General features: G+C 38.8%; 2 protein-coding genes across 3 annotated transcripts; one reads left to right on the top strand and one right to left on the bottom strand.

Annotated features, from left to right (window-relative positions):
* The first annotated feature begins 384 nt into the window (after nt 1-384).
* Nucleotides 385-5163, top strand: LOC137947736 (uncharacterized mitochondrial protein AtMg00810-like). Its single transcript, XM_068793506.1, has 2 exons — nt 385-528; nt 4195-5163. Exons 1-2 carry the CDS (start codon nt 385-387, stop codon nt 5161-5163), a joined length of 1113 nt encoding a protein of 370 aa, XP_068649607.1.
* Nucleotides 5164-6412: 1249 nt separating this feature from the next.
* Nucleotides 6413-23324, bottom strand: LOC137947794 (polyadenylate-binding protein 2-like). 2 transcript variants are annotated; one of them, XM_068793567.1, is made up of 6 exons: nt 23099-23324; nt 22853-22955; nt 9823-9896; nt 7823-8014; nt 7087-7214; nt 6413-6769 (listed from the first exon to the last, which is right to left on the bottom strand). In XM_068793567.1, the coding sequence occupies exons 1-6, from the start codon at nt 23210-23212 to the stop codon at nt 6721-6723; spliced, it is 660 nt and encodes a 219-aa protein (XP_068649668.1). In that variant the 5' UTR covers nt 23213-23324; the 3' UTR covers nt 6413-6720. The 2 variants fall into 2 exon arrangements, with proteins under 2 accessions (XP_068649668.1, XP_068649669.1); XM_068793568.1 differs by having other exon boundaries at nt 9823-9893.
* Nucleotides 23325-24794: the final 1470 nt, after the last annotated feature.

Raw genomic sequence — 24794 nt, 5'->3', positions numbered from 1 at the left:
AGGCAGGGTAATAAAAAAAGGAGAGGAAATAACTAGGAATATTGTGGAGACTAGATTTGATGAGGGTGAATTTGTCAGCCTTAGAAGGGAGTAAGAAACATTGAAGATGCAGTTGCGCATCCAAAAACACCATCAAGTACTGAAACCTAGTTGACCAAAAAGGTGGAAGGTGACCCGCTTGAAGGAATCAAGAAGCTCATGAGTTGCTATTGTTGAGTCTAGGATGTTATGGCCTTTGATGAAGGTGCTTTGGCAAGGGTGGATTACTTCCGAGAGGACCGCACGAACACGATTAGTCAAGATTTTGGCGATGACCTTGTATGTATTGGTGTGAGGCTTATTGGCCTAACGTCGTGAGGAATAAAGGTAATGAAGGAGGCACCGATGACAAGTGATCCCACATCAGTGAAAGTTGTTGACAAAGGCATAAAGATCGTTGCAGATGGTCTCCCTATGATAATGGTAGAACTCCCTATTGAAGCCATTTGGCCCCGAGGCATGGTCCGTCGACATCCTGAGAGTAGCCAGGTCAATTTCCGTGGGGGTCGATTAGCATCCAAGTTGGCAATGTGGGGATATTGTAATTGATGCAGGACAAGGCGGTATTATGTTTCCTCAACGTAGAGATCTAAGAAAAACTTAACAAGGACACTAGTGAAGAGAGACTATTTTTAATCACCGTATCCCCACTATTTAGGGAGATGATACGGTTAGCTCTCCTTCTAGCTGAGGCGATGGAGAGGAAAATTTTGGTATTTCCATCTCCATCGGTCAACGACCAGGATCTAGCCCACTACTTCCATTGAATGGTTTCATTATTCATGATATCATGAAAATCACGATAAAGTTGATTTCAAAAACTTAACTTTAGGGAGAGGGACCTTTGCTCCTCCAAGATGTAGAATTGCGAAATCCGGTTGGGAACAGAGTCCTTCTAGTATGTAGCAATAGCACGGGGATTGCTTGACCAGTGGTGAATCTTAGCTTTCAAAGTTTTTAGGGTTGGGGTTAGTTAGGATTGTTTGCCACCAGCTAGCAAGGTCAGTAGCAAAGCATCGATCTTGAGCCAAGAATTCTTGAATCGGAAAGGAGATTGGCCCCAGGAGAGGGGTGTGTGTTTATTTGGATCGGACAGTGATCCAAGCAAGCACGGTTGAGGACGTGAACAAAGGTATTTTCATACAAGAAGAGTCAACCTTGGTTTGCAAGGATGTTGTCAAGTTTGGAGCGAATCGGGGGACGGGGGGGGGGACCACCCATTCGACCAGGTGAACTCTTTTTCAGAGTGGGAATTTTATGGATAAAGGGGATTTTTCTCAATAGAGGTTGATGGCATTGAAATCCCTCGCGAGGAGCCAGAGAAGGCTCCAGAGTTGGACGTGTAGGAGTTCACTCCATAAATTGGTATGGTCATGATGGCGAGTGGAGCCGTAGATGCCCTCAAGGGGCCAAGTATGGCCCAAGAATAATCACGGAATTGGATCCCAATGGAGTACGTGGTCGGGGCAGTGAGAGTGGCTTCAACACTGTTGGGGTTCCAAACAATGAGGATACTGCCAGCGTGACCGACGAAATTAATAGTTGTCCACCCCGAGTCCGGGAAGTACCAGAATTCATGGATTACAGTATTATCAAGAGATTGTGCCTTAGTTTCTTGATAGATTATAATAGACAGTTTACATTCAAAGAGGATAGCTTTGACTATAGCTTGCTTGGACCACAACTCGATTCCCCTAATGTTCCAAGAAAAGAATGATCATAGGAGAGGGACCTGGAGGATTGGTGTAGGATCCTCTCCGTTATTCAGCCAACCATTGTAGATTTCACCAAACTCCATGACGAGGTGCTTTTCAGGTTAGATAGCCTCAATGAACCATTAAGAGCGCTTGCTGGGGGAGAGGACCGGTCGCCCGAGAGCAGGAGTGAATTGGGAGCTAATGGGTGGAATAGTAGACTCACAGGATTCAGCCGATGCAACTTTTTGGACCTAGGATTTACTCTACTTCTGGAAGTAAGTGTATTTGATCGGGATAGTGGACTGTTGGGTGGCGGTGATGGACTGGGTGGAGGATTCGGCATCGGAGAGCTCGACTAGATGGGTTGTGTTTCGCTTCATGATGGCGAGAGGGGTGGGACACATAAAGGAGGGGGGCTCAGTTAGAGGTGGTAGTGGGAGACTGACTAATGGTGTGTGAACCCAGAGGAGGGAATTGTAGTGGGTGTTAGATATCGGCAAGAGGACGTGGTTGAAGAAGCAAAGTTTGTTTTGCTGCGAGGGTGATTTGTAGAAAGCATGAGCAGAAGGTGGCCCAATCGAATTCAGAATTTGTGATTTTGGGTAAGAAAGATACCCATGATTGTGTTTCTACGTCGTTGAGTTATACTACATTCCAGGGAGCCCGGATGGTGCAATGTGAAGAGGTGGAAGCCGAAATCGCCAACTCGCAGAGTGCGACCGAAGTTGTGACCAAATTTGCCTAAGAGGACCTTGTCAAGCAGATGGAGGAATGATTCGGTGGCAAAGATAGGTATTGTGATGAAAGATCGTTTCGTCCCCGACTTGGAGAGGATTCAGACAACATCACCAAAACATGTGTTAGAGCTAATTCATTACAATATATGGAGTCTTTCACGAGTAACATCAAATTTGGGGTTTGTTTACTATGTTTTGTTTGTTGATGATTATTCTCGTTTTACTTGGTTTTACCCATTGAAATTGAAATCTGACTTCTACGATACATTTCTTCAATTTAAAAAAATTGTGGAAAACCAACATTCCGCTTGTATCAAAAAATTTCAAAGTGATGGTGGTGCAGAATTTATTAGCAATTGTTTTAAAACCACCTTCGTACATCTGGCAGTCATCATCAATTATCTTGTCCATATACCCCTGCCCAAAACGGTCGTACCGAATGAAAACACTGTCATGTGACTGAAATATGTTTGGCTCTGCTTTGCCATTCTCACATTTCTCCTCGCTTCTAGGTTGACGCTTTTAGCACTGCCGCCTACATCATCAACCGCTTGCCAACACCACTTCTCGGAGGTAAGTCCCCTTTTGAAATTCTCTATGGTCTTTCTCCCAATTATGAAAATTTTCATCCCTTTGGTTGTCGTGTTTAGCCATGTTTACGTGATTATATGCCTAATAAATTTTCTCCGCATAGTCTTCCATGTCTCTTTATGGGATATAGCTCATCTTATAAAGGGTTTCGTTGTCTTGATCTCATCACCTTTCGGCTATATATCACTCAACATGCTCAATTTGATGAGACTTATTTCCCATCCTTAGCTTATTCTCAGGCTCAACCCCTATCCTTTCTCCAATTCTCCAATTTTCTGGAACCCAGTCCCTCTCCTACTGTCATGCCCCCATCTCTTCCAGCGCCCCATTCCCGGCACATTATATAATTCGGCTCATGTCGTGTGTTATTTGTACTAATCCCGTGGATGAGTCTTTGCATGCCACTAATTCTCTTACAGGACCACCTCTGTCGCCCACAGATCCTCATCCACCTGGATCCACTGCTCTTGTTGCTACACTTCCGATGGGATCTCATCCTATGCTCACACGAGCCAAGGCTGGTATTTTCTAACCCCGTCACTCGGCTGATCTTGCTTACTCTGGATCTTCTGCTCTTCTATATGCTCTCCTGACATCCACTGAGCCTAAAGGGTTCAAATCTGCTGCCAAGAATTCTGCCTAGCTTACCGCTATGGATGAAGAAGTTCAAGCTCTGCAAAATAATCGTACCTGGATTTTGGTCCCTCGATGAGCTCACACAAATATTGTGGGTTCTAAATGGGTATTTCGGGCCAAATATTTGTCGGATGGTTCTATTGCACGACTCAAAGCCCGTCTCGTAGCCAAGGGTTTTACACAAGTCCCAAGTCTTGACTACACTGACACTTTTAGTCCTGTCATCAAAGCTATCATTGTTCATGTTATTCTATCTCTTGTTGTTACCCACTGATGGCCTCTTCGTCAACTGGATGTCAAGAATGTCTTCCTAAATGGTCATCTTACTGAACAAGTCTATATAGAACAACCTCCTGGGTATATTGATCCTCACTTCCCTTATCATGTTTGTAAGACAACCTCTTGGGTATATTGATCCTCACGTCCCTAATCATGTTTGTAAGCTCCAAAAAGTGCTCTATGGTCTCAAATAAGCACCTCGTGCCTGGTTTCAGTGGTTCAGCTCCTTCCTTACTCATCTTGGCTTCTACTGTAGTCGCGCCGACACTTCACTCTTTGTCTTTCACCGGCACTCTTACATTATCTATTTGCTCCTATATGTTGACGACATTATTATTACGGGCAACAACTCTTCTCTTCTTGATAGTTTTACTTGCAAGCTTCATTCTGAGTTCGCTACAAAGGATTTGGGGTCTCTCAGTTACTTCCTTGGTCTTGAAGTTACACCCACTACTGATGGTCTATTTCTCAGCCAGCTGAAATATGCACACGACATCCTTGCTCGTGCTCAGTTACTTGACAGCAAGCATATTCACACTCCTATGGTTGTTTCTCAGCATCTCTCCTCAGGTGGCCAGTTGTTTTTGGATCCTACTCTTTATCAATCTCTTGTTGGTGCTCTTCAGTATTTGACCATCACGCGTCCCGATATAGCTCATGTTGTCAACTCAGTCTGTCAGTATCTACACTCTCCCACTGTTGACCACTTTCTTGTTATCAAGAGCATTCTTCGATATGTCAAGGGTACTCTCCATTTTGGCCTCTCCTTCCGACCATCTGCTGCTCTTGGATCTTTAGTTGCTTATTCTGATGCTGATTGGGCCGGATATCCTGACACTCATCGCTCTACATCTGATTACTTTATTTACCTTGGTAACAACTTAGTTTCCACGAGTGCCAAGAAGCAACCTACCGTTTCTCGTTCCAACTATGAGTCTGAATATCGTGTTCTTGCTTTAACTACCGCCGAACTTCTTTGGCTCACACATCTTCTTCGTGATTTCAAAGTTTCTCTTCCCCAATGGCCTCTTCTATTATGCGACAATAAAAGTGTTATTTTTTTTAGCTCCAATCCTATTGCTCACAAGCGGGTCAAGCACATTGAGTTAGACATCCATTTTCTTTGTGAACTTGTTGCCGGAAAAACTTCGCACTCAGTATGTGCCCTCACTTACAGGTTGTAGATATATTCACCAAAAGTATGTCTCGGCCTCTCTTTCAATTTTTTCGATTCAAGCTACATGTTTGTCCCAATCCGACTCTTAGCTTGCTGGGGATTGTTGAAGATCCTCAGCCTTAATCTACGCTGATTAAGATTATATGCCCTATTTACAGCCTTCCTTATAGAGGTCCTTGACCCTCCATTTCAGGAGCTCATCAAGCTCCATCTTTCCATTTAGTGTACAATCATATCAATTGTAAATCCTTGTAATTATGCTGTAACACTTATAAATATTAATGGAACCTCACCCCGATCAATGTGGTGAATTTTGTAAAAGTTCTCAAATCGTGGATCTTTCGGATTGTTGCGGTCATCTTCCAATACTGACACTCAAACACAAGATTTTCACCTGTCGTCATCTTCCAATATTGAAACTCAAACACAAGATTTTCACCTGTCGAGGCCAAACGGATTCTTCTTCGCGAGGTTCAGCTGACTAACGTTTGCCAGCCGTCGTCGGGATTGCCTTAAGGACTAGGTGTCACATGCATGTCTGTTACTGCTGCTCTTATCGCTGAGATCTTCCGCCATCGGACTCGACACTCCTGAGTTGAGGAGTGCCAACCCCCGAGGGGGAGCAATGGGGCAATCTCTGCTCGGGATGCTCGAGGCACCACTCAGGAATCTCGAGGACACCATCCGTCAATCTTAATTCCAATTTGAATTCGAAGAATCTGAACTAGAACAGGTCCAATTGTAGTGCGTTGCCCATCTTAACAAGCCTATACCACTTCCATTTTTTTATAAATGCTAGCACTCGTCCAAGAAAAAAATAAAACCTTTCAGTAATGGAACAAAAGCTTGTATTCATAAAAAATCTGAATCCATGTCATGCACTTGAAAACTCAGGCTGCCATGAAATAGAAATAATCTGCGTAATTTTTCTGGAATGTTTTGCTAAATCAAATAGTGTCCAACCAATTCTCTCCTCCAACCTTGTTCCTGTCTTGCAGCCCTATCCCAACATATTGCAATAAGCTTTGTAGTCCCTGAACACCATCAAAAGGTCACACTCGATTTTCCTTCAGTAACTTTTTGTTTATTCACAAGCAATGATAATTTTTATCATTTGAGAGCAGTTACCTTGATGATAATTAAACATAGGCACACATTACTCCAAAACATAATCTGAAGAAAGAATGCCGGTTTCCCTGCTCAGCCCATGTAAGACTCCTGTGGTACTGGACAAGAAATTAGTTTCTGCAGCTATGTTTTATACAACAAAGAGCCAGCGCATTGTCCATACAAGAACAATGTGTTTCAATTCCAAATCACGATTTTTTAGATTCATGTCGAAGTCATTAGACCAACCAATAGAAATTTCTACAGGAATGTAAATTTGATCTCTGAAGATGGGCTTCAAGCAACGTTAATACATGCTGCTGTTAGGTACAGAGATTTACTCTGTTCCAAGCAAGGACCTGATCTTCGAACATTTCACATTGCATATTGCATATAGCTGCCTACTGCAATGCTTCAGCCGAGTCGCAACAGAAGAAGACAGGCACAAACGCAATACTCAGTAATATGGTCTATACCGCGTGGGCCTCCTGAACCTCGGCGCCTTTCTGCACCAAATACACCAAAACGTAATCATATCCAAACTCCATACAGCCAAAGAGGACAGGAGTTCAAAATAACAAAATAGAACACTCCAAAAGATATCAAAACAAGAAGCTGTTTTACACAGATTACGAACTGAATTAGTTCAATGTCTATTGCTTTCATATGTAAATTAGTACTTACCATCCACTTACACAATGATGATCTTGTTTTACCTTTCTAAACTAAATTAGATCACATTTTTCATGTTAGTTTTAAACAAGCAGCTGCATTGTCAACTGAAGAAAATAAAACATGACCCGGGGTACAATATTGAACTCACCCATATCCATAAGGAGGAAAGAATGGAGCAGGCATAAATGGCCTGCGGCCACGAAAACCAAGATATGGGTTTGGGCGCCTTCCACGATACACTTTCATTCCAGGAACGTTGGTTCTTTTCGCTGAAACCTGCAATCAAATTATGGAACAATCCATCAATGGTTAAATCCCCTACAAAAAATAAACGAAGGAATGCATCCTGCAAGCTAGACAAATATGCAAAAAGAACTGAGTAATAACAGAAACAACAAGGGACCAAATGGAAACATGATGTCCTTGACATGATTCTCATGTTTCTACTTTTTGTTCCTTCAAAAGGAAGACTCAGAGATTTTAACATAAGCAAACAATGGAGAAAATTAGTCACAGACAATCTGCTGGCTGCACAGAAAAGACCAACAGGAAGATGAAAATAAGCAAAGATGCCATGACAATGACTCCACTCATCAGAACATCATTTACAATACATGTTAGCTTGCACGACAAAAAATCCTTAAGACAATAAATTTCAATATATATAAGACAAATCAGAGGAAAAGACTCAAGCAAACTAGTCCACTCCATATTTTGGTTAGAGGTGCATGGGAAGAAAATGACCCATTAAGTTCACCCTGGTTCATTCTCAGTCTGCTTATGCGTTATTGCTGGAAATCAGATAAATATTCAACATAAGAAGCAAGCATTAGATTCATCTTGAATTCGATCAAAATCTGGGATCTCATGAAAATTTTGACAACCTTCAGTTGTCGACCATGCAACTCCGACTCATTTAAAAGAAGAGCATTTTGGACAGCATCTACTTCTACAAACTCCACGTAGGCAAATCCCTTGGGCTGACCAAACTTATCGGTCAAAATTGTCACTCTGTTCACTGTTCCACAGGATTGGAAATGCTGCTGGACTTCCTCAGGGGTGCAGGCATAATCCACCTGAAAAGGAGAAAAGAGGTTATGTGAAATCAGTGTGACTAAAGCATATATTGTGAACTAAAGCATATAAATGGACAGTTAATATAGGATCAGGAACAATGATAATATTTTATGATAAGAAAGATCCAGCACTGACATTGTATTCGGCAACTTTTACAGGAGAAGATGTCTTACTCTACTGGGATAAATCCATTCATGGAGCTAATCCAACAAATAAGCGTACATACAAACATAGAACATGTAATGATTGGGGGAAATAAACTATATTGGAGAAATGCCACAAGAACAGTAATACGCAAGCAGCTTAACTAATATTCCTCAACTTATTGTTGGAAAAAAGCAACTTACAACTGAGTTCCATGTAACAGAGTGATTTGGCAAATCCAAGATCAAGTGGACATGTAAACTTACCGACATTCACTGATTAAGGGACATGTCGTCCTGTTTCTGAGGCCAATATTAGAGATAAAAGAAGTCGGTTGAACAAAGTAGTGCGTAATTGCATTAATGTATCAGGAAAATAGGCCAATACAAAGGCCAGAAAGTAACTCACATTACTCACAGTGACCACAACATGATCTTCACGAAAAGGATTTCACTCTATTTTAGCTTATTTTCAGTTTTCACAAACATCAATACTGAAAATGAAACATATTGAAAGGCAAACCAGGAATAATAAAAAAGCGGAAGACTGCAACCAGGAGGAAGTAGGAAATAGAGATCTCAAAAAAAATTGAAATGAAATTTTTTGTGCCTGAGCAGGGATTTGAACCCGCACGATTGATACATATCTAGCGCCGGTGACCATTAGGCCCACTGGCCTTTATGTCCTAACTCAACAAAATTTGCTAATGAATTTCTTTTAAGGTAAGAAGAATTATATAACATAAAACAAGTACTTAACTATTTCAAAAGGAATTCATACTCATTCCGTATTATACGCAAATACATGGGATACTTAGAAAAGACAAATGCATATAATTCAGCAATGACAGAAATAAGTCACAGCAGCAATGCGCAGCTACATTCCACAGAATCATTGTGCAAATGCAAAATAAATTATTGAGTACAGAATGTACCAATGAAAGAAACTAGCTCAATTGAATAATCACAACAGAATGTTGCACCACTTTCTTACTACCCACAAATATTATTCATGGCTATGATTTAGATCAGTAAATCACATAGAAACAAATAAAATACACAGATATCTCCTAATCATAGTGGTGAAACCAAAATTGCAACTGATTTATGTTTTATGTTTCTAATGTGTGACTTGGCCCTTTGGCTCAATATTCACGTGTACGTGTGTGTGTGAGATCAGCATTCAAAAGACAAAATACCTAATGTGTGACTTGGCCCTTTGGCTCAATATTCACGTGTACGTGTGTGTGAGAGATCAGCATTCAAAAGACAAAAAACCTGTGTTTCAAATACAAGATATACCATGATAAAGGTGAAATCTTTTTTTAAATGTTAGGAAGAGAACATTTAATTTTTACATAAACCATAACTAGTGATACTGATCATATGCCCAGCATGCTTTTGTATAAATAATAAGAGTATGACCAATTTAGGCATAAGTGAGCCTTGTGAAGCAAAAAGAAAAATTTGAGAATCCTCCAATTGACGTTAGGTCACAAAAAGCTCCAAGGGCTATATAACAATTTAACTATAAATATGAAAATAGCAAAATAGTATCAGCTGGCAAGATTATAGAAGGACAAGACAATTCAACTATAAATACGGAAATAGCTAAATAGTAACAGCTGAAAAGACCACAAAGATAAAGGATCACAAATGCTCACATTGCCAACATAGATTGAGCGAGAATCCACCTCCTCTTTTTCAGCTTGAGTCGCAGTAGCACCAGAGAGATCTTCTTCCACAATCCAATCATAGTAAAAATTTATATATTATTGCACATTTGACAAAACACCCTAGATAGCATCTAAAAGTGAATAAATAAAACAAAGAGAATTAAAATGTTCTGCTGCAACCCAAGTTTAATGTTGCCTGCCTGTGTGCTTGGCCCGCTTGATTTATTTATAAAAAATGGCATCAAGAAGTTATCAGTAGCTAAACTTATTCTAGGCTTTTCCTTGAATGCAAAGAAAATATTCCACAGATTATCACCATGTCTCCTACCCAGCTAACTATGGGGTAAAGAGTAGATAACCTTCTCAAGAAAATTATATAACTAAATGTACACCAATAACTTCTATGTTATGCAGAACAATGCTAAAATAGTTCATTTCAAAAACAAATTCTAAAATAGTTAATTAAATACAGGGTCTTCAAAAAATTCATATAAAAAATGATAAGAATAAAACTTTGTTGAAGAGAAGATATGGAAGACTCTTACATGACTCTCATAGTAAGAAAACTCACAGAACCAAAATTAATATGGTAGAGTCTTACAAGAGTTTCACTGAAGAATCTTAGTTTAAAGGTGTTTTAGTTATGTTAGTCTTCTATTTATGTTGAGTTGTTTAATTATGTTAGGACTTATCTGTAAGTGTTAGACTTTGGGTGTAATTGGGACAATGAGTAGTTTAATTTTAATTGGACTCTATCAATTTCCTCTATTATAAAAAAGGGTTCATGTACTCATATTACAACTAGTTAATGAAGTTTTCCTTTTTTCTAGAAATTCAACATGGTATCAGAGCAGGTTCTATGAGTTGCACAGAGATAATTTGATCTTTTTTTATCTATCATCTCTAGTAGTTTAGGTTCATATTCTATTTTTTTTCTCTTTTCAGTTCTAATACATGTTGTTTTCTTGTTGTACGCACCTCCATATAGAGCTTTTAATATTGAAAATTATAAATTGATGGAAAAATATTCGAGTCCACTTTCCACCACAAAACAAATTTTTGTCATCGGAATTTTCTACAAAGAGAAATCGATATTTGAAGCAACAAAAGTCAGACTACAAGAGAGGTTCGAGCAGTCGCAGAAAGCTTCAACTTTCGAACCGTCTTATGCCATCAAGGACGAGACTTTATAGGGAGAATTATATAATCCAAAGAGAAATCTATAAGTCTATTTTCTAACCTATTCAACCAATTCTCAATCTGAGTTTTCTAGAGGGAGATGTCGATCTTGGAAGGGTCAATGGTCATACTAGCCAAAAAAGAAAAAGTACTCAATTCGGCCAGATTACAAATTCACGAAATATATCAACTTCTTTATCTTAAAAGAAGTATATTTTATGAAGAAAATTTATACTAAGATGAAATTTATTGAAGTCTAGTTTCATAAGGAAAAATTTACATGTCAATTTTATCTATATTTAAGGAGATATTCATATTGCAATCGGCTAGGTCAAGAGCCAGAATGACGAGCATCAAGAGGTTATAAAAGATCCAAGAACAAATATTTTTATGTCAAATTAGATATCAAATTAAAGATATTTGAGTCTAGTTTCTTGATCAATAACCATTAGTGATTCTAAGTTATATGTTTGGAGATATTGATATTAGAAGTATCAAAGGTCAGTTCAACCGAAAATCTCTCATTTTTCCCTATTTTCTCTCCTATTATCTCTCCAGGCATTGCCGTTATTTGAGTTTCCTTTTCACCAAAAATGCAAGTTTTTTAGCCAAATTTGTCTTCTAATTAGAGAATTTTGGTCCAACTTAATCACACCATGATGTGCTCTTCAAGATATGCAATATCTTGCATCAAAGTTGTTTTCAAGTTTTGTGTTTTTGTTACTTGGTTGTACATCTTCCGTATAGTTAAGTCCGAAAAATTGTGATCACCCCAAAAAAGTTATAATTGTTAAATTTATTAAATTTTACTGTTATAGTCTCCCCTAGTTTTCAAAAAAAAAAAAAAAAAAAAGTCACTTTGGAAGTATGAGTGTTGCATAGTCGCCTCATTCCGTTTAAAGTTGTTTTCCTCAAGTATTTCTTCAGGTCATCATCTTGTGTTTTTATCACTTCAGAGAAATGCCAAGACTACCTAAAAAATTTAGGAGTGTACCCAACATCCATCTCAAGTCAAGTCTATTATTCTTCACTCAAGAGGTAATTTGTGTTTTAGCAACCCTTAAAAAGTGAATAGTCTTTTTTTTAAGCCCTAAAGTTGGGCTAATTTTCTGCCTTTACAATTGAGCAGAGTGTATTTCAGACTATGACTGTTTTGACTGGTGTATGGAACTTTTCCATACGGCTAGGAGTAATTTTCTTCTCCCATGTTGTGTTTTGTCCAAGTTAGGTCTCTATGTTTTTTTTATCCCCAGCTTGAGGGGGAAAAGTAGAAGAATAATTAGAAGAAAGTTGTTCCACATGTTGTGGTAATTTTTATGTGAACAAAATATTCAAGAAAGAGGGAGCACAAAAGATAAGTTTTTGCATCAATGAAAAAAAATTTGCTACAAAGAAAATTGAAGACCAAGAATCCTTTTGATTGCAAGTTGAAGTTATAAACTCCAGCTTGAGGGGGAGTGTTAAAGAGAATATATGGAAGGCTCTTACATGACTCTAACAGTAAAAAGTCTCATAGAGCCAAAATTAACATGGTTAAGTCTTACAGGAGTCTCACAGAAGTGTCTCAGTTTAAAGGTGTTTTAGTTATGTTAGTCTTCTATTTATGTTGAGTTGTTCAATTATACTAGGAATTATCTTCAAGTGTTAGACTTTGGGTGTAATTGGGACAAGGGTAGTTTAATTACAATTGGACTCTACTACTTTCCTCTATTATAAATAGGAGCTCATGTACTCAGATTACATCAAGTTAGAGAAGTTTTTCTCTTTTTCCATAAATTCAACACTATTATTTCACACATAAATTTGTGATTTTAGCTTTGTTTACTTACCCCTAAATTAGTTTTATCTGAAAAAATTTATATGTGTTCCTTGAGCTTTCTTTCCTCCTTTTAACATTATCAAAATTACTTACAACTTTCAAATTAAAAGAACACAACACTATGGGCATAAAAAAACTTTGTATTTCATTAAACGTGTAAAGACATACAAGAATACAAACGTATACAACACTAAATGTGTTATTACATGGAAAAGACACCAAGGCCTACTGGGAGGCTGACTAAATTCTTTCTCAAATTGGTTAAAGTGCCTTTTCAGCTAAACCATCTTGTTATTTGCTCAGCAATATGCTGGGTGCATGCATGAGGATGGAGATCAGTTTCATCTTCTTCCTCTGGTATGTGACATGCCAGATAAGTCCATTGCTAGGGGAGGTGCAAACTAAGGGAGCTTCTCCTCAACTACCTTCTTGTAAACTTCTCTGCTCATCAGCTCCTTTAGGCTTCTTCCTTGCAAGAGTCTTCTTCTTTGCTAAAACCTTCTTCATTGTGGCTGGCTTCCAAATTTTAATAAGGTCCCTGACAAGGTTGTCTTTCAATGGCTCTCCTCATCACTTTCACTCAAATCTATTATCTCTATGGAATTTTCCCCTTTTTCTTTGTTGCCTTCTACTCCCAATTTATTTTCTTCTTCCTCCTCATTTTCTACTTCGGCCTCCTTCACCTTTTCAACCTCTACCTCTTTTTCCTTTTCCATCTTTTTCTTTCCAATCTTTGTTTCCTTTTCCCTCCAAATCTCTACCTCCTTTTCCTTCTCAATTTCCGTTGCTGCTTCTGTCATGCTACTAGGCTCTTTTATCTTTTCTTGTTCAGTTGCTTCTCTTTTGCCTTCTTGTCCCTCAAACTCTTTTCCATCCAACCCCATAGCCCCGGCTTCATTTTGTGCTTGGCCTTCTTCAAACTCAACTACTTTATTTATTTCTTGGATGATCTTCACAATAATTTCATCCATAGTCTCTATTTCTTTAGTCTCCTTCTCCTTCTCCACTTCTTTAGCTTTCAATTCCTTTTCTACTTCTTCTGGTTCATTTCTTTCTGGAGTGTCTCTAGGCTGTGTATTTTCTTCTTCTGCTTGGGAGTCACCCATAGATCTCTCCGAAAAGTCATGAGAGTGTAGTTTCGTCTACTATCTTTCTCTCCACCTAAGTTCTCTTCTCATTCTTCATCATCTTCTTCTTCACTCTCCTTAGTTTCTCCTTTCTTGTTTTCTTCATTTTCTTCCACTTCCTTATGAACCTCAAACTTAACATGGCTCAATGGCCACTCTCTCCTTACTCAGTGCTCCTTCAACGGTTCATCCAAATTGTGTCCTGACAGTGCACCCAAAGTCTCCACTTTAAATAGCAACTCCCAAACTGGCCCAAGGTCATGGGAGTGGAAGGTGGGACAAGGACCTCTGTGGTTCTTCTCACTTCTTCCACAAAGGTGGGGGCTGCTCTCTTTCTCTACCCCCTTCCTCTTAGACCTCAGATAGTTGTGGGCTGTTTCTCTGGGATCTTCTCCTTTCTCTTCACATCAATTCCAATCACTATTGTCTTGTTTACAAACCTATCTACTTTCTACAATCCATATTTCTCAAACTCAAACCCCTTATTGAGCAAGAAATGGGTGAGGATCCAACCATGTGCTATCTTCATGTCTATTTTTGTTCACTGTTAAAAATAGAGTCAATGACATAAACTCCAAAATTGACTTTTTCCTCTTCATCTTTCAAAAAGAGACACATGTTTTGTCACCTTGCTTGCCACTGTGTATGGGGCAACGGAGAGCAAAATCTTATGAAATGTTCTTAAACTTGTTCACATGGAATTCATTCTCCTCACATAGAGCCATGTGAATGTCTTCTAAGGTTGTATCAAATGGTTTGCTCTACATGCTAGTGTCGAGAAACCAAGACTTACCATCCTCTCAACCAAACGTGTCATTGATGACTTTTGAATACAATATAACTTCTTCACCTTCAAAAATAATGTGAATCACCCTATTCCCGGGATGCAGAGCATTCTCAACCCACATAAATGAATACAAAATCTGCATTGCCTCCTCAATATTTAAATAGCCATCATGAGCATATAACTTTCACAAATTTTGTTCTTCTAAACTTCCTTGAGATGAGGGGTTTCCCAAACTAACTCCCTTTCTAGGGGTTTTCTACATTGAGACTTCTTTTAATGAAATAACTATTCAGAAAACACCCTCATGAGGCAGACTTACCGAACTGCCCTCTTTTTCTTCATGTCAAAATTAGGAATTATCACAATAACCTCTTCTCTAGAACTCAACTTTCTCTTCCCTGCCTGAACTGCCCTAGCAAATGATCTTCCATTGTTGGTGGTTCTTCATTTTGATTTTTCCATTTCAGGAAGTTGAGGAATGGATTTGGAAGGGTTTTGGATGAATTTTGGGATGAGATAAACAAATCGTCTGCCCTAATCATTTGGATTAAGTGTTTTAAAATTTCTAGGTGCAGGCTAAAATATATAGCCCGCATAAGTCGTTTGAACGGTTTGTATATGCCAAAGCTCTCTATTGGCATCCATGCAGCCTTTCATTCAAACTATTAGTTTAATTTAATTCAAAAACTCTCTGTTTAACACAAAAGATGAAAAAATCAAAAACAATACAAAGAACACATAAAGATTTATAATAGTTCACGATCCTATCTAGGATTGTTAATCCACTCCTAAAGTGTTGGCATCTCAGAGTTAATTCACTATGTTCCGTAGCCTAACGGCATCTACAGCAAATTGCCACAAAGGTCAATTACAATATTCACCCTCACAGGGACATATGCCACTCAATTGATCACAACAACCAATTTACATAATACACCCTCACACAAATTTATACCACACTAGGCTCTCCAGCCTAGGCCTATAAAGGGATTTTCAACACACCTGCCCACACTTGGAATTTACGATCAGCTGCAACTAAGAACACTTACCTAAACCGATAAAAGGATCTACAATACCACTCCCCTACACAAGAACTTAAGAGCATTGTAGGCTCTCTAGCCTAGACCCACACAGGGATTTACTCAACAGCCAACCTAGCAACTTAGCTTAAAGCCACAAAGGGATTATCAATAGTTAATTCTCAAACATAATGGTTTCTCTCAATAATTTGATATGAGGAATGGACTTGCCTACACAAGAATTAACCAATGCTTGCAAGGACCACCTATTTACAATTCAGTACATGCAAAGCCTCTCAAGGCTGATTTCACAATACAATCTCAAATAAAGGTACAACCAATCATATATGCCCACACTATGTAATAGTGACTCAATAAGTTCTTAATTGACTTCATCTCAAAATACAAGCTAAAAATAAATCTAGGATTGATTTCTCAAATTCAAGGACACATTGAAAGAGCAACTAAAATGCAAATATGATTTCAATATTGAAGTTCCACAAGTAATGAACTAAACAAGGCAATTTGATTTCAAACTTAAAGAGCTCTAGTTCAATTTTTTTTTTTTTTTTTGAGGAAGTGATGATTTCATTAAAACAAAACAGAATAAGATTAGGCAAGCCTCCTCCTTACAAGAGGAGCATGGAGGGAGGCCCCCTGCTTAGCAAAACCGTTTGTAACAAAATTTGCAGAACGGGGAACATGGGACCAAATACAGGAATTAAAGGGGAGAATGTCCAAAATGGAATGGTAAGCATCTCAATGACGCCATGGCGGGGGAGAGGGAGAGGGAGAGGAGAACCATCCGATGATCACCGCCGAGTCTCCCTCAGTGTGAAGCGGCCCAAAGAAATGCTCACGAAAGACGAAGAGGCCTCTGAGGAGGGCTTGAAGCTCAACAACAGAAGAATCTGCTATGCCCATAGGACCGGAATATGACAAAAGTTGGGCCGCTTAAGTATAATCAATTCATTTCAAAGTACATGCATATGGATACTTGGATTTTAATAATTCATTCTCAAATCATTAAAAATTGCAAATGCGATTCAAATCCACTTGCTAGAATAAATGATAACAATTCTAGAAAATACAATGCTAAGTAAATAATGATTTCAAAGAAATTGCACAAACCACTAAAGACTCCTTTGAAGAGTGGCTTTCCAAAATTAAAATTCAAACTCCAAATTTGGTTTCAATGTGAGTGTGCCCTAGAGTTATTTTTGAAGCTTAGCGATTGAGAGTGCATTGTATTGGATGAAAACAACTTTATAAACAAGTTTTTAACGTTCAAAATTGAACCGTTAAGCTTGGAAAGGGACATTTTGTCATTTAGAAAAAATCAATCAAAACGAACCTCAAAATCTCAAAAAGATAATCAAAATAATTGTTTCGAGCTCTTAATCATAATGGTAGGTCAATTAGAAATTTTGGAAACCTTCAATAGCCCAACTGAAGCTGTGAATCTTCACCTGCAACTTTTCCAAAATGGGTTGTTCAAACACGTGATCCATTTGAACGATCTTCATAAAACACTTATTTTCTTTTCTTCAATCCATCCAGATGATTAGTTGGACAACTTCAAATAGAGCCTCTTCTCTTTCCTGTTCGATCTAACATTCTTCTTGGTCATGCCTTGTTTCCTTCAATTCTCTTCCAGGTTTCTTCAGGCTAGCCGTTCGAACCAATGTTGTCATAACCAAACCATTAGATTCACCCCGATTGAACCAGAACCAAAGTCTTGTTCAGTTCTCAAACATAATCAAATTGTTCTAAACCAAAAATTGTATGAACCAATCAGGTGAATCAGTTAATTGTGACGGAACCATTTGGACTTGAACTAAACGAGTGAAAAATAATTTTCCAAAAGGGAGATTAAAAGTAGTGAGCTATTAAACATCTTTGTAAATATCTAACCAATATGTTGCACATTGCCTTGTGTTATGATGTGAAACATATTTAAATAGCAACTTAGTGGTCACATCCTTTTTTCTCAATTGTTTGAATGGCATCCCATTCTAGTTGGTTGAACCCAGTCTAACCAGGTTAAACCAAAATCGGTTATCACTGAGTGTTGTTCGGTTTTAACAACACTGATTCAAACATCTGGGTGAGCGGTTCTAGACAAAGAGCTTTCTCTCTCCTAGCCCATTGAATAGTTGGCTTCATGTTGTTCAGATAGTTGGTGTCTACATCTCATTCTGCATTAGGCGGTCTTCTGGCCTAGATAGTCATTCTTGAGAGCTTTCTCTCTCTTCTTCGATCTAATGGATGCTACTAGGCCATTTTGGACTATGTGCCTTCTAGCTTCAATTGTTAATTGTCCATTGCATGTAGTCTTTTTCATTAGGCCATTCCGATGCTTTTTTTGTCAATTATGCTCACTCAAATTTCACAATTAATTGTTAAGTGTTTGTTATTATCAAAATTAAGTTAATGAGAATCCTGAGACCAACACTAATAAGCTAGCAAATAAGATGGTTTAATATGTTATGGGTAAGTTTATTGAGGTCAGATACTACATCTGTGAAAAGGTTCTAGAAACATTAACCAATCAAAGTAATGAAGAAAGATCCAAAACAAAGAGATCTACTGCTAGCAAATGATAGAACAAAGTATAGCAGGACCTAAGAGCCAACACCAAAATATTTGATATTTTTTTATGAAATGTGATTTTATTAAGAGAACAAAAGGAGGAGCTAACTTTGAACAACAAGAGATTGCAAGGAGGCTCCTTGCTTGGCTAAAACATCACAGAATTTCTTGATCTTGGAATGAGAGACAAAAAACAATCAAATAAATTGACAATATCCATAATTTCAAAAAAGGAGTCCCAATGGCACCACGGAGATGTAGAGCAATTCTCACACCAACCAATCACAACCTAGGAGTCTCCCTCAATCAGGATGGGCCCGGAGCAATGATCGCAAAAAACACGGAGCCCATTAAGTAGGCTTTGAAGCTCGGTCGTCGTAGAATCTGCAATACTAAAGGGGGTCAGAGAAGGAGACGACCTGGTTCCCAAGATAATCACGAATCACACTACCAAAACCCGCAAAGTCAGGGTTACCGAAAGAAGATCCGTCAAAGTTCAACTTAAGGACACCAACAGGCAGCGGGGTCCACTCAGAAATAATTGGGGGTTTTGAAAAAGTGTGGAGCTAGGCAAGACACCTCCAATTATTTCTGATGGAAGATCCCAAGAAGGGGGCGAAGGCTTTTCGAAAATGAAGCCAAGTTTCAATGACTATCTTGAGTGTTGAACTTGGCATTGAATCTCATATGATTGCGCTCTAGCCAAAGGCCCCAGGTGATGAATGCGGAGAGGGCAAAGATCATCAATTTTCCAAGACCGGGGACAAGGTTCCTTGCAGGCATTCGGCAGGCGGTGACCAAGTCTTCTGGGAAGCAAAGATTGAACCCAATTCGGCTAATAATCGACATCCAAATCTCCCAAGAGAAAGGGCACAAGAGAAGCAAATGGCTAACAGGTTCTTCATTGGCATGCAGAAAGGCCAAATGGGGTCAACCCTAAGTTGGCCACAAATTCTGAGATTATCAGTTGAGAGAATCTTGTTGCATCATGCACTTCACATGAAGAATTTTATTTTAGGGGGGGCAATGAGATGCCATGTGAACTCCACTGCATGCTTGGGACCACACGTAATCCCGCCTGGAATAACAAGGTAAGTGGAAAAGACAGAGAATGAGCCACTTTTATCTAGCCACCAGATTAATTTATCTGATTTGTCAGCTTGAATTTTGGCTTACTGTAAAGCGTCCAAAAGACGATTGGCTTCAAGACCTTCAAGTTATGATAGACCACGACGAGGTTGAATGTCTCATCTCCCATTATCGGCAACTTCAGCAATGGTAATTTTCTTTAATCTTGAAATTCTGAAGAGGCTAGGGAAAGTGTTCTGAAGAGGCATATCACCCAACCACCGATCTTCCCAAAATCTGATATGATGGCCATCACCCACATAGAATCGGACTGCCGATGAGAAAATTGGAGTAAAGAGATAGAGAGATCTCCATATAGGAGATAATTGTCTTCTATTTCCCCCTTTAGTCCACCAATTCGAAGTAATGCCGAGCTTTCCAGAGGTTTGGAGAAGATGAGTTGAGTCTCCAAATCCATTTAAGGAGCAAGGCACAGTTCATGTCTTTGGTAAGCCAGATTCCGAGACCTCCAAGGCTCTTTGGGTGGCAGACTTCCTCCCAACTGACCAAATGGTACTTGAAATCAGGGTTGCTTCCTCTCCAGAGAAAACGCTTCTTCATCTTATCCAGTTGCTGACAAACAAAAGTTGGGTAAGGTAGGAAGGATAAATAATGGTTTGGAATGTCAGCAATGCATGATTTTAAAAGAGTCAACCTTCCGGCCTTGCTTAGTAACCGAACCTTCCAAGATGCAAGCCGCAATTCCATCTTTTTAATGATTGGAGTCCAGAGGTCATTTCAAATACGGCCCGTAAACAGAGGAAGACCGAGGTACGTACAAAGGGTGGAAGAGATCGAGCAACCAAGTACTTCCACCATTTCTGAGAGGGAGTTTGGGTTGATATTGAACACAATCAAGGAGGTTTTATCCCAATTTACTTTCTGACCTGAGCAGATTTCGAAAAGTCCCAAAACTGCCTTTACTTTTCTAATGTTGGCCATTGTTCCTGCTCTGAAGATCAAGGTGTCATCCGCATATTGAAAGACAAGGATATTGAAAATCGTGAAACTGGTGGTTGGATGTAGCCATCCACATTCTTTGGCCGAAAATAGTATAGCAAAGAGGAATTCCGCGACAATGTTTAAGAGGAGAGGAGAGAGAGGATCTCCCTGTCTCAGTCCCCTCGAGCCATTAAAGCATTCACAAGATATATCATTCAAGACTAGAGAGTACATTGCAGAGTACAAGCAACTCCTAATCCAATATCTCCAACGATCTCCAAAGCCCATGCGGGTCATGACGTCATCCAAAAGGAACCAGTTTACCCGATCGAAAACCTTTTCAAAATACAGCTTTAATGTAAGCGTTGGCTCCTTCGAACAGGTAAAATGGTCAAACAACTCATGTGCCGCCATAGTGGAGTCCAAACTGTTTCTACCCTTCAAGAAATATATGATGTAATTAGGGTGTCACTGATGTAATTAGTTAATATTTCTTGTCTCTTCTTCACTCTAACTAGGGTAAAGGGTATAATTGTAATATTGTACTTTTATCATTTATAAATCGAGCTTAAAGAGGAGGGTTTGGATCAAGTCCATAACCCTATTTTTCCTCAAAATTTTCTCCAAATTCGTCACTCTTCCTCTTTTCTTCCTAAAACTTTCTCTCCACAACTCTTCTTCTTCTTCTCATCCCTTAATCCTCTTCTACTTTGATTATAAGTCATAAAATCCTAAGTTTCAACATGGTATTAGAGCGGGCAATGATCTGAGATGGAAAAGGAGAAGAAGATGGACAAGAAAGGGAAGAAGAAAAAAAAAAGTTTTTCTCATTTTTCCTTTAGTTTTCTTTCCCTGTTTCTGTTTTTCATTGGATGTTTCACTCACGTTCCGTATTTTTCATATAGAAAATTATATACCGTTGGAAAGATCTTTAAGTCTAGTTTTCAATTCAAAAGAATCGTTGAAATCAGATTTTTTTTAGAAAGAGAAATCAACATCTGAAGCAACAAAGGTCAGTAGCAAAAAAGTTTTGTGCAGCAACAAAAAACTTCAACTTTCAAGCCAATTTATGCCATCAAGAACAAGACTTTATATGGAGAATTATACATCAAAAGAAATATTTGTAAGTCTATTTTCTTACCTATTCAAACAATTCTCAATCTGAGTTTTTTAGATGGGAAAAAAGAGTGCCAGATTACAGAGTCTGAAATTTATCAGATTATTTATCTCAAAAAAATATTTTATGAAGAGAAGTTATACTTGGATGAAAAAAATTTAAGCCTAGTTTCAAAAAGAGAAAACTTCATATCAATCTGATCTATATTTAAAGAGATTCGCATTGGAAGAATCAAAGGTCATGCTAATATCCTGTTGCATACGTAGATCTGAATTTAAGCCGAATTTTTTGCTTCACTTTTTGAGTTGTTGTTATTGATCAACAATATCAGGAAAGTATCTAATAATCTACTCTTGGAAAGTTTTTGTTTGTTAACTAACAATATCTGAAAAGAATTTGGATCAAGTCCATACCCCTATTCTTCCCCCTTTTTTCTCCAAATTCGTCACTTTTCCTCTTCTCCTCCTAAAACCTTTGCTCCACAACTCTTATTCTTCTTCTCATCCCTTAATCCTCTTCTATTGTGATTATACATCATGGAATCCTAAGTTTCAACCGATACAATGCTCTGACAATAAAGATAATGATAATCTCTTTTTCTTGAAAAAGATGATGACAATATATGACCATCATCAGACATTAAGGTTGAGTATTCTCCTCCCATGCTAGTGTATATTGCACTCTACCATTTGTTTATTTCTATCAAGAATCAGAGATGTCCAGCTACCATCCTTGCAACTGAATTGCTGCACGTTTGATATGTTCAAGCTCAGATGATCACAATGATTTAAAACTCTATACAATTTCATTGCTACTAATAATCACTTGAACTCAGGTGCTTAAAATTCAAAAATCACCAAAAGCGTGACTCCAAGAGTGTCCCATAAGTTGCAGACAAGTAAACAACATACTGGTGATAGGCCACTGATGAATTGGTGTGGCTCTCTTTGAGAGGTTGGTCAGCAACAAAAACGAAATATATCCATTGCACTCCGGACTGCCAAGTATGGAGTAGAAATACGAATAAGGGTTTTTAGGCACATGGTTTGGCAGTAAAGCTCATATCAGTTCTTCAGAAGCCGTAATCAGATTTTAACGAGAATCCTTGGGTTCAGAATTTCTACAGTTTAACATTTCATCTCGCAATACTCAGAAACCCAAGGAAGCTAGGACACTTCCAGATGAAATTTGAGAAAAGATGTGGTCGGTTACAGATCTGGAACTACAACCGAACTAAAGTAGACAAGTAGAAATCACTTCGCAAAGCCGACAAGCTGCTAAAACTCAAGACAAGAAATGCAGAAGTACCTTGAACGACCCCCATCTCTTTCTCGACCTTGGCCTGCATCTCTCGAAGTGCACCCGCTTCTTCCTCAATTTCCTTCAATCTCTTCTTCATATCCTCCAGATTCTAACCAAAAAAAAAGAAAAACCAAACTGAAGTTGAACTCTTCCTTCCGCCATTACGACTTAAGGCTTACCACTTTTAGAAATTAGAGTTGGGTCGAACGGAGGTAGACAAAAAAATTGGGTTAGAAACTAATTGAAACAAACCTCTTCTTTAGAGGAGGACTCCTCAGCCCTAGCCATTTCGACATCGGCATCCATCTCACCATCGTCTGGAATCTCTCCGCCATAGGCTTCATGCTCCTCCTGTTGCCCTTCCATGCCTCTCTATCTACGTCTTCTTCTTTCTTTCGCCACCGTCCAGCTGCTGACTGGCCTCAAGCCGTTTCTCCCCGCTCCCCTTCGCTGAGAAGCGCATTTCTAAGCAGCCACTAACCGGAGGCCTAGAGAACCATGAGGTTAGTTCCGTCATTGTGAACTTTAGGGCTATCAATTTCGGACTCGCATTTTGTTTCAAGCTATATTACCTTGAGGATAACCTACTTTCCAAATAAAAGAAAAAATAGCTACTAAAAATGCTAGTTTAAATAGTATATTGATCTTATTGATCATACTTTTCCATTTATATAATAGTCTAGGGAGCCAGTCTTTCATCTTTCAATGGACCACATAAGCTCACATAGTAACCGTACTTTTCCCACCTCTTCCTCTAGTTAAATTAAGAAGAGTTTCTTTTCGTTAATCCTTCGTGTCGGAGGGGCCCCCTCCCTTCTTACTTTAGGAAAAAATGTCAAGGGAGGGAGAGCACCCTCCACAGCCAACTCAACATGCTTAGCTAGTTTAATAGTATATTGGTCGAATTGATCATACTTTTTCGTTTATAAAATAGTCGAGGGAGCGAGTTTTTCCTCTTTCAATGGACCACATAAGCTCACATAGTGATCGTACTTCTCCCACCTCTTCCTCCTGTTAAATCAAGAAAAGTTTATCTTCCTTTAATCCCTTGTGTCGAAGGAGCCCCCTTCCTTCCTTACTTTAGGAAAAAATATCCAGGGAGGGAGAGCCCCCTTCATAGCCAACCCAACTTGGTTAGCTAGTTTAATAGTATATTGGTTGAATTGATCATACTTTTTCGTTTATAAAATAGTCGAGGGAGCGAGTCTTTCCTCTTTCAATGAACCACATTAGCTCACATAGTGATTGTACTTCTCCCACCTCTTCCTCCTATGAAATCAAGAAGAGTTTTCTCTTCCTTTAATCCCTTGTGTTGAAGGAGCCCCCCTCCCTCCTTACTTTAGGAAACAATGTCTAAGGGAGGGAGAGCCCCCTCTACCTCCATCCCTCTCTTGACATGAAGTCCACATGATATCATATATATGAATATAAACACACACACACACACATATATATATATATATATATGAGGAATTAGATTAAAAAATCAGAAAGGGCTTTTATAAAATGGAATGGAAAAAAGTGTTTCAAGTAATTATAAAATGGAAGAAGGGTAGAAGTAGGGATGACAATAAGTCATGTTAGGTCAAGTTTATGAAACATTGATCCTTCCCCACTGTCACTACCTCCTCTCCCCTCCCCCACCCGCCCCCCCAAACCAATCCTCTCCTTCACATAGTGAGGCAAAGACCTCCTTACTCCCCTCATCTCCATAAGAAAAATTAGGTAGAGATAGCATTTAATCAATATAAAGATCATACTATAAGAGTATGAAGCAATTTTAGGGCAGGGAGTCCATGGGGTTAGTCTGGAGTTATTGGGATCAAAATTAGTGATGAAAAAGTCCCAAGATGGAGAAGTTTGGATATCCTTGTTTGGAGTCCTAAAAGGGTTAAGGTATTTGCACAACTTCTTATCACCACTTTTTATCTAAAGGAATATCTTGGAA

Source organism: Aristolochia californica, unplaced genomic scaffold (assembly GCF_029961685.1).
Source record: "Aristolochia californica isolate CCGP_79_NKW_82.1479 unplaced genomic scaffold, dmAriCali1.0.hap1 SCAF_13, whole genome shotgun sequence".
NCBI classification, from domain to species: domain Eukaryota; kingdom Viridiplantae; phylum Streptophyta; class Magnoliopsida; order Piperales; family Aristolochiaceae; genus Aristolochia; species Aristolochia californica.
The sequence above is the reverse complement of the archived record's forward strand: the minus strand, read 5'-3'. Positions and strand labels throughout refer to the sequence as shown.

Bases quoted from the DNA above. Each gene is read 5' to 3' on its own strand.
- LOC137947736 (XM_068793506.1), top strand. From the start codon at position 385: ATGACAAGTGATCCCACATCAGTGAAAGTTGTTGACAAAGGCATAAAG. The intron at 529-4,194 runs GTCAATTTCCGT...GCCTGGTTTCAG, and splicing joins GACATCCTGAGAGTAGCCAG to TGGTTCAGCTCCTTCCTTAC.
- LOC137947794 (XM_068793567.1), bottom strand. From the start codon at position 23,212: ATGGAAGGGCAACAGGAGGAGCATGAAGCCTATGGCGGAGAGATTCCA. The intron at 22,956-23,098 runs GTTTGTTTCAAT...TTTTTTGGTTAG, and splicing joins AGTCCTCCTCTAAAGAAGAG to AATCTGGAGGATATGAAGAA. The intron at 7,215-7,822 runs GTTGTCAAAATT...ATTTGATTGCAG, and splicing joins TGCATGGTCGACAACTGAAG to GTTTCAGCGAAAAGAACCAA.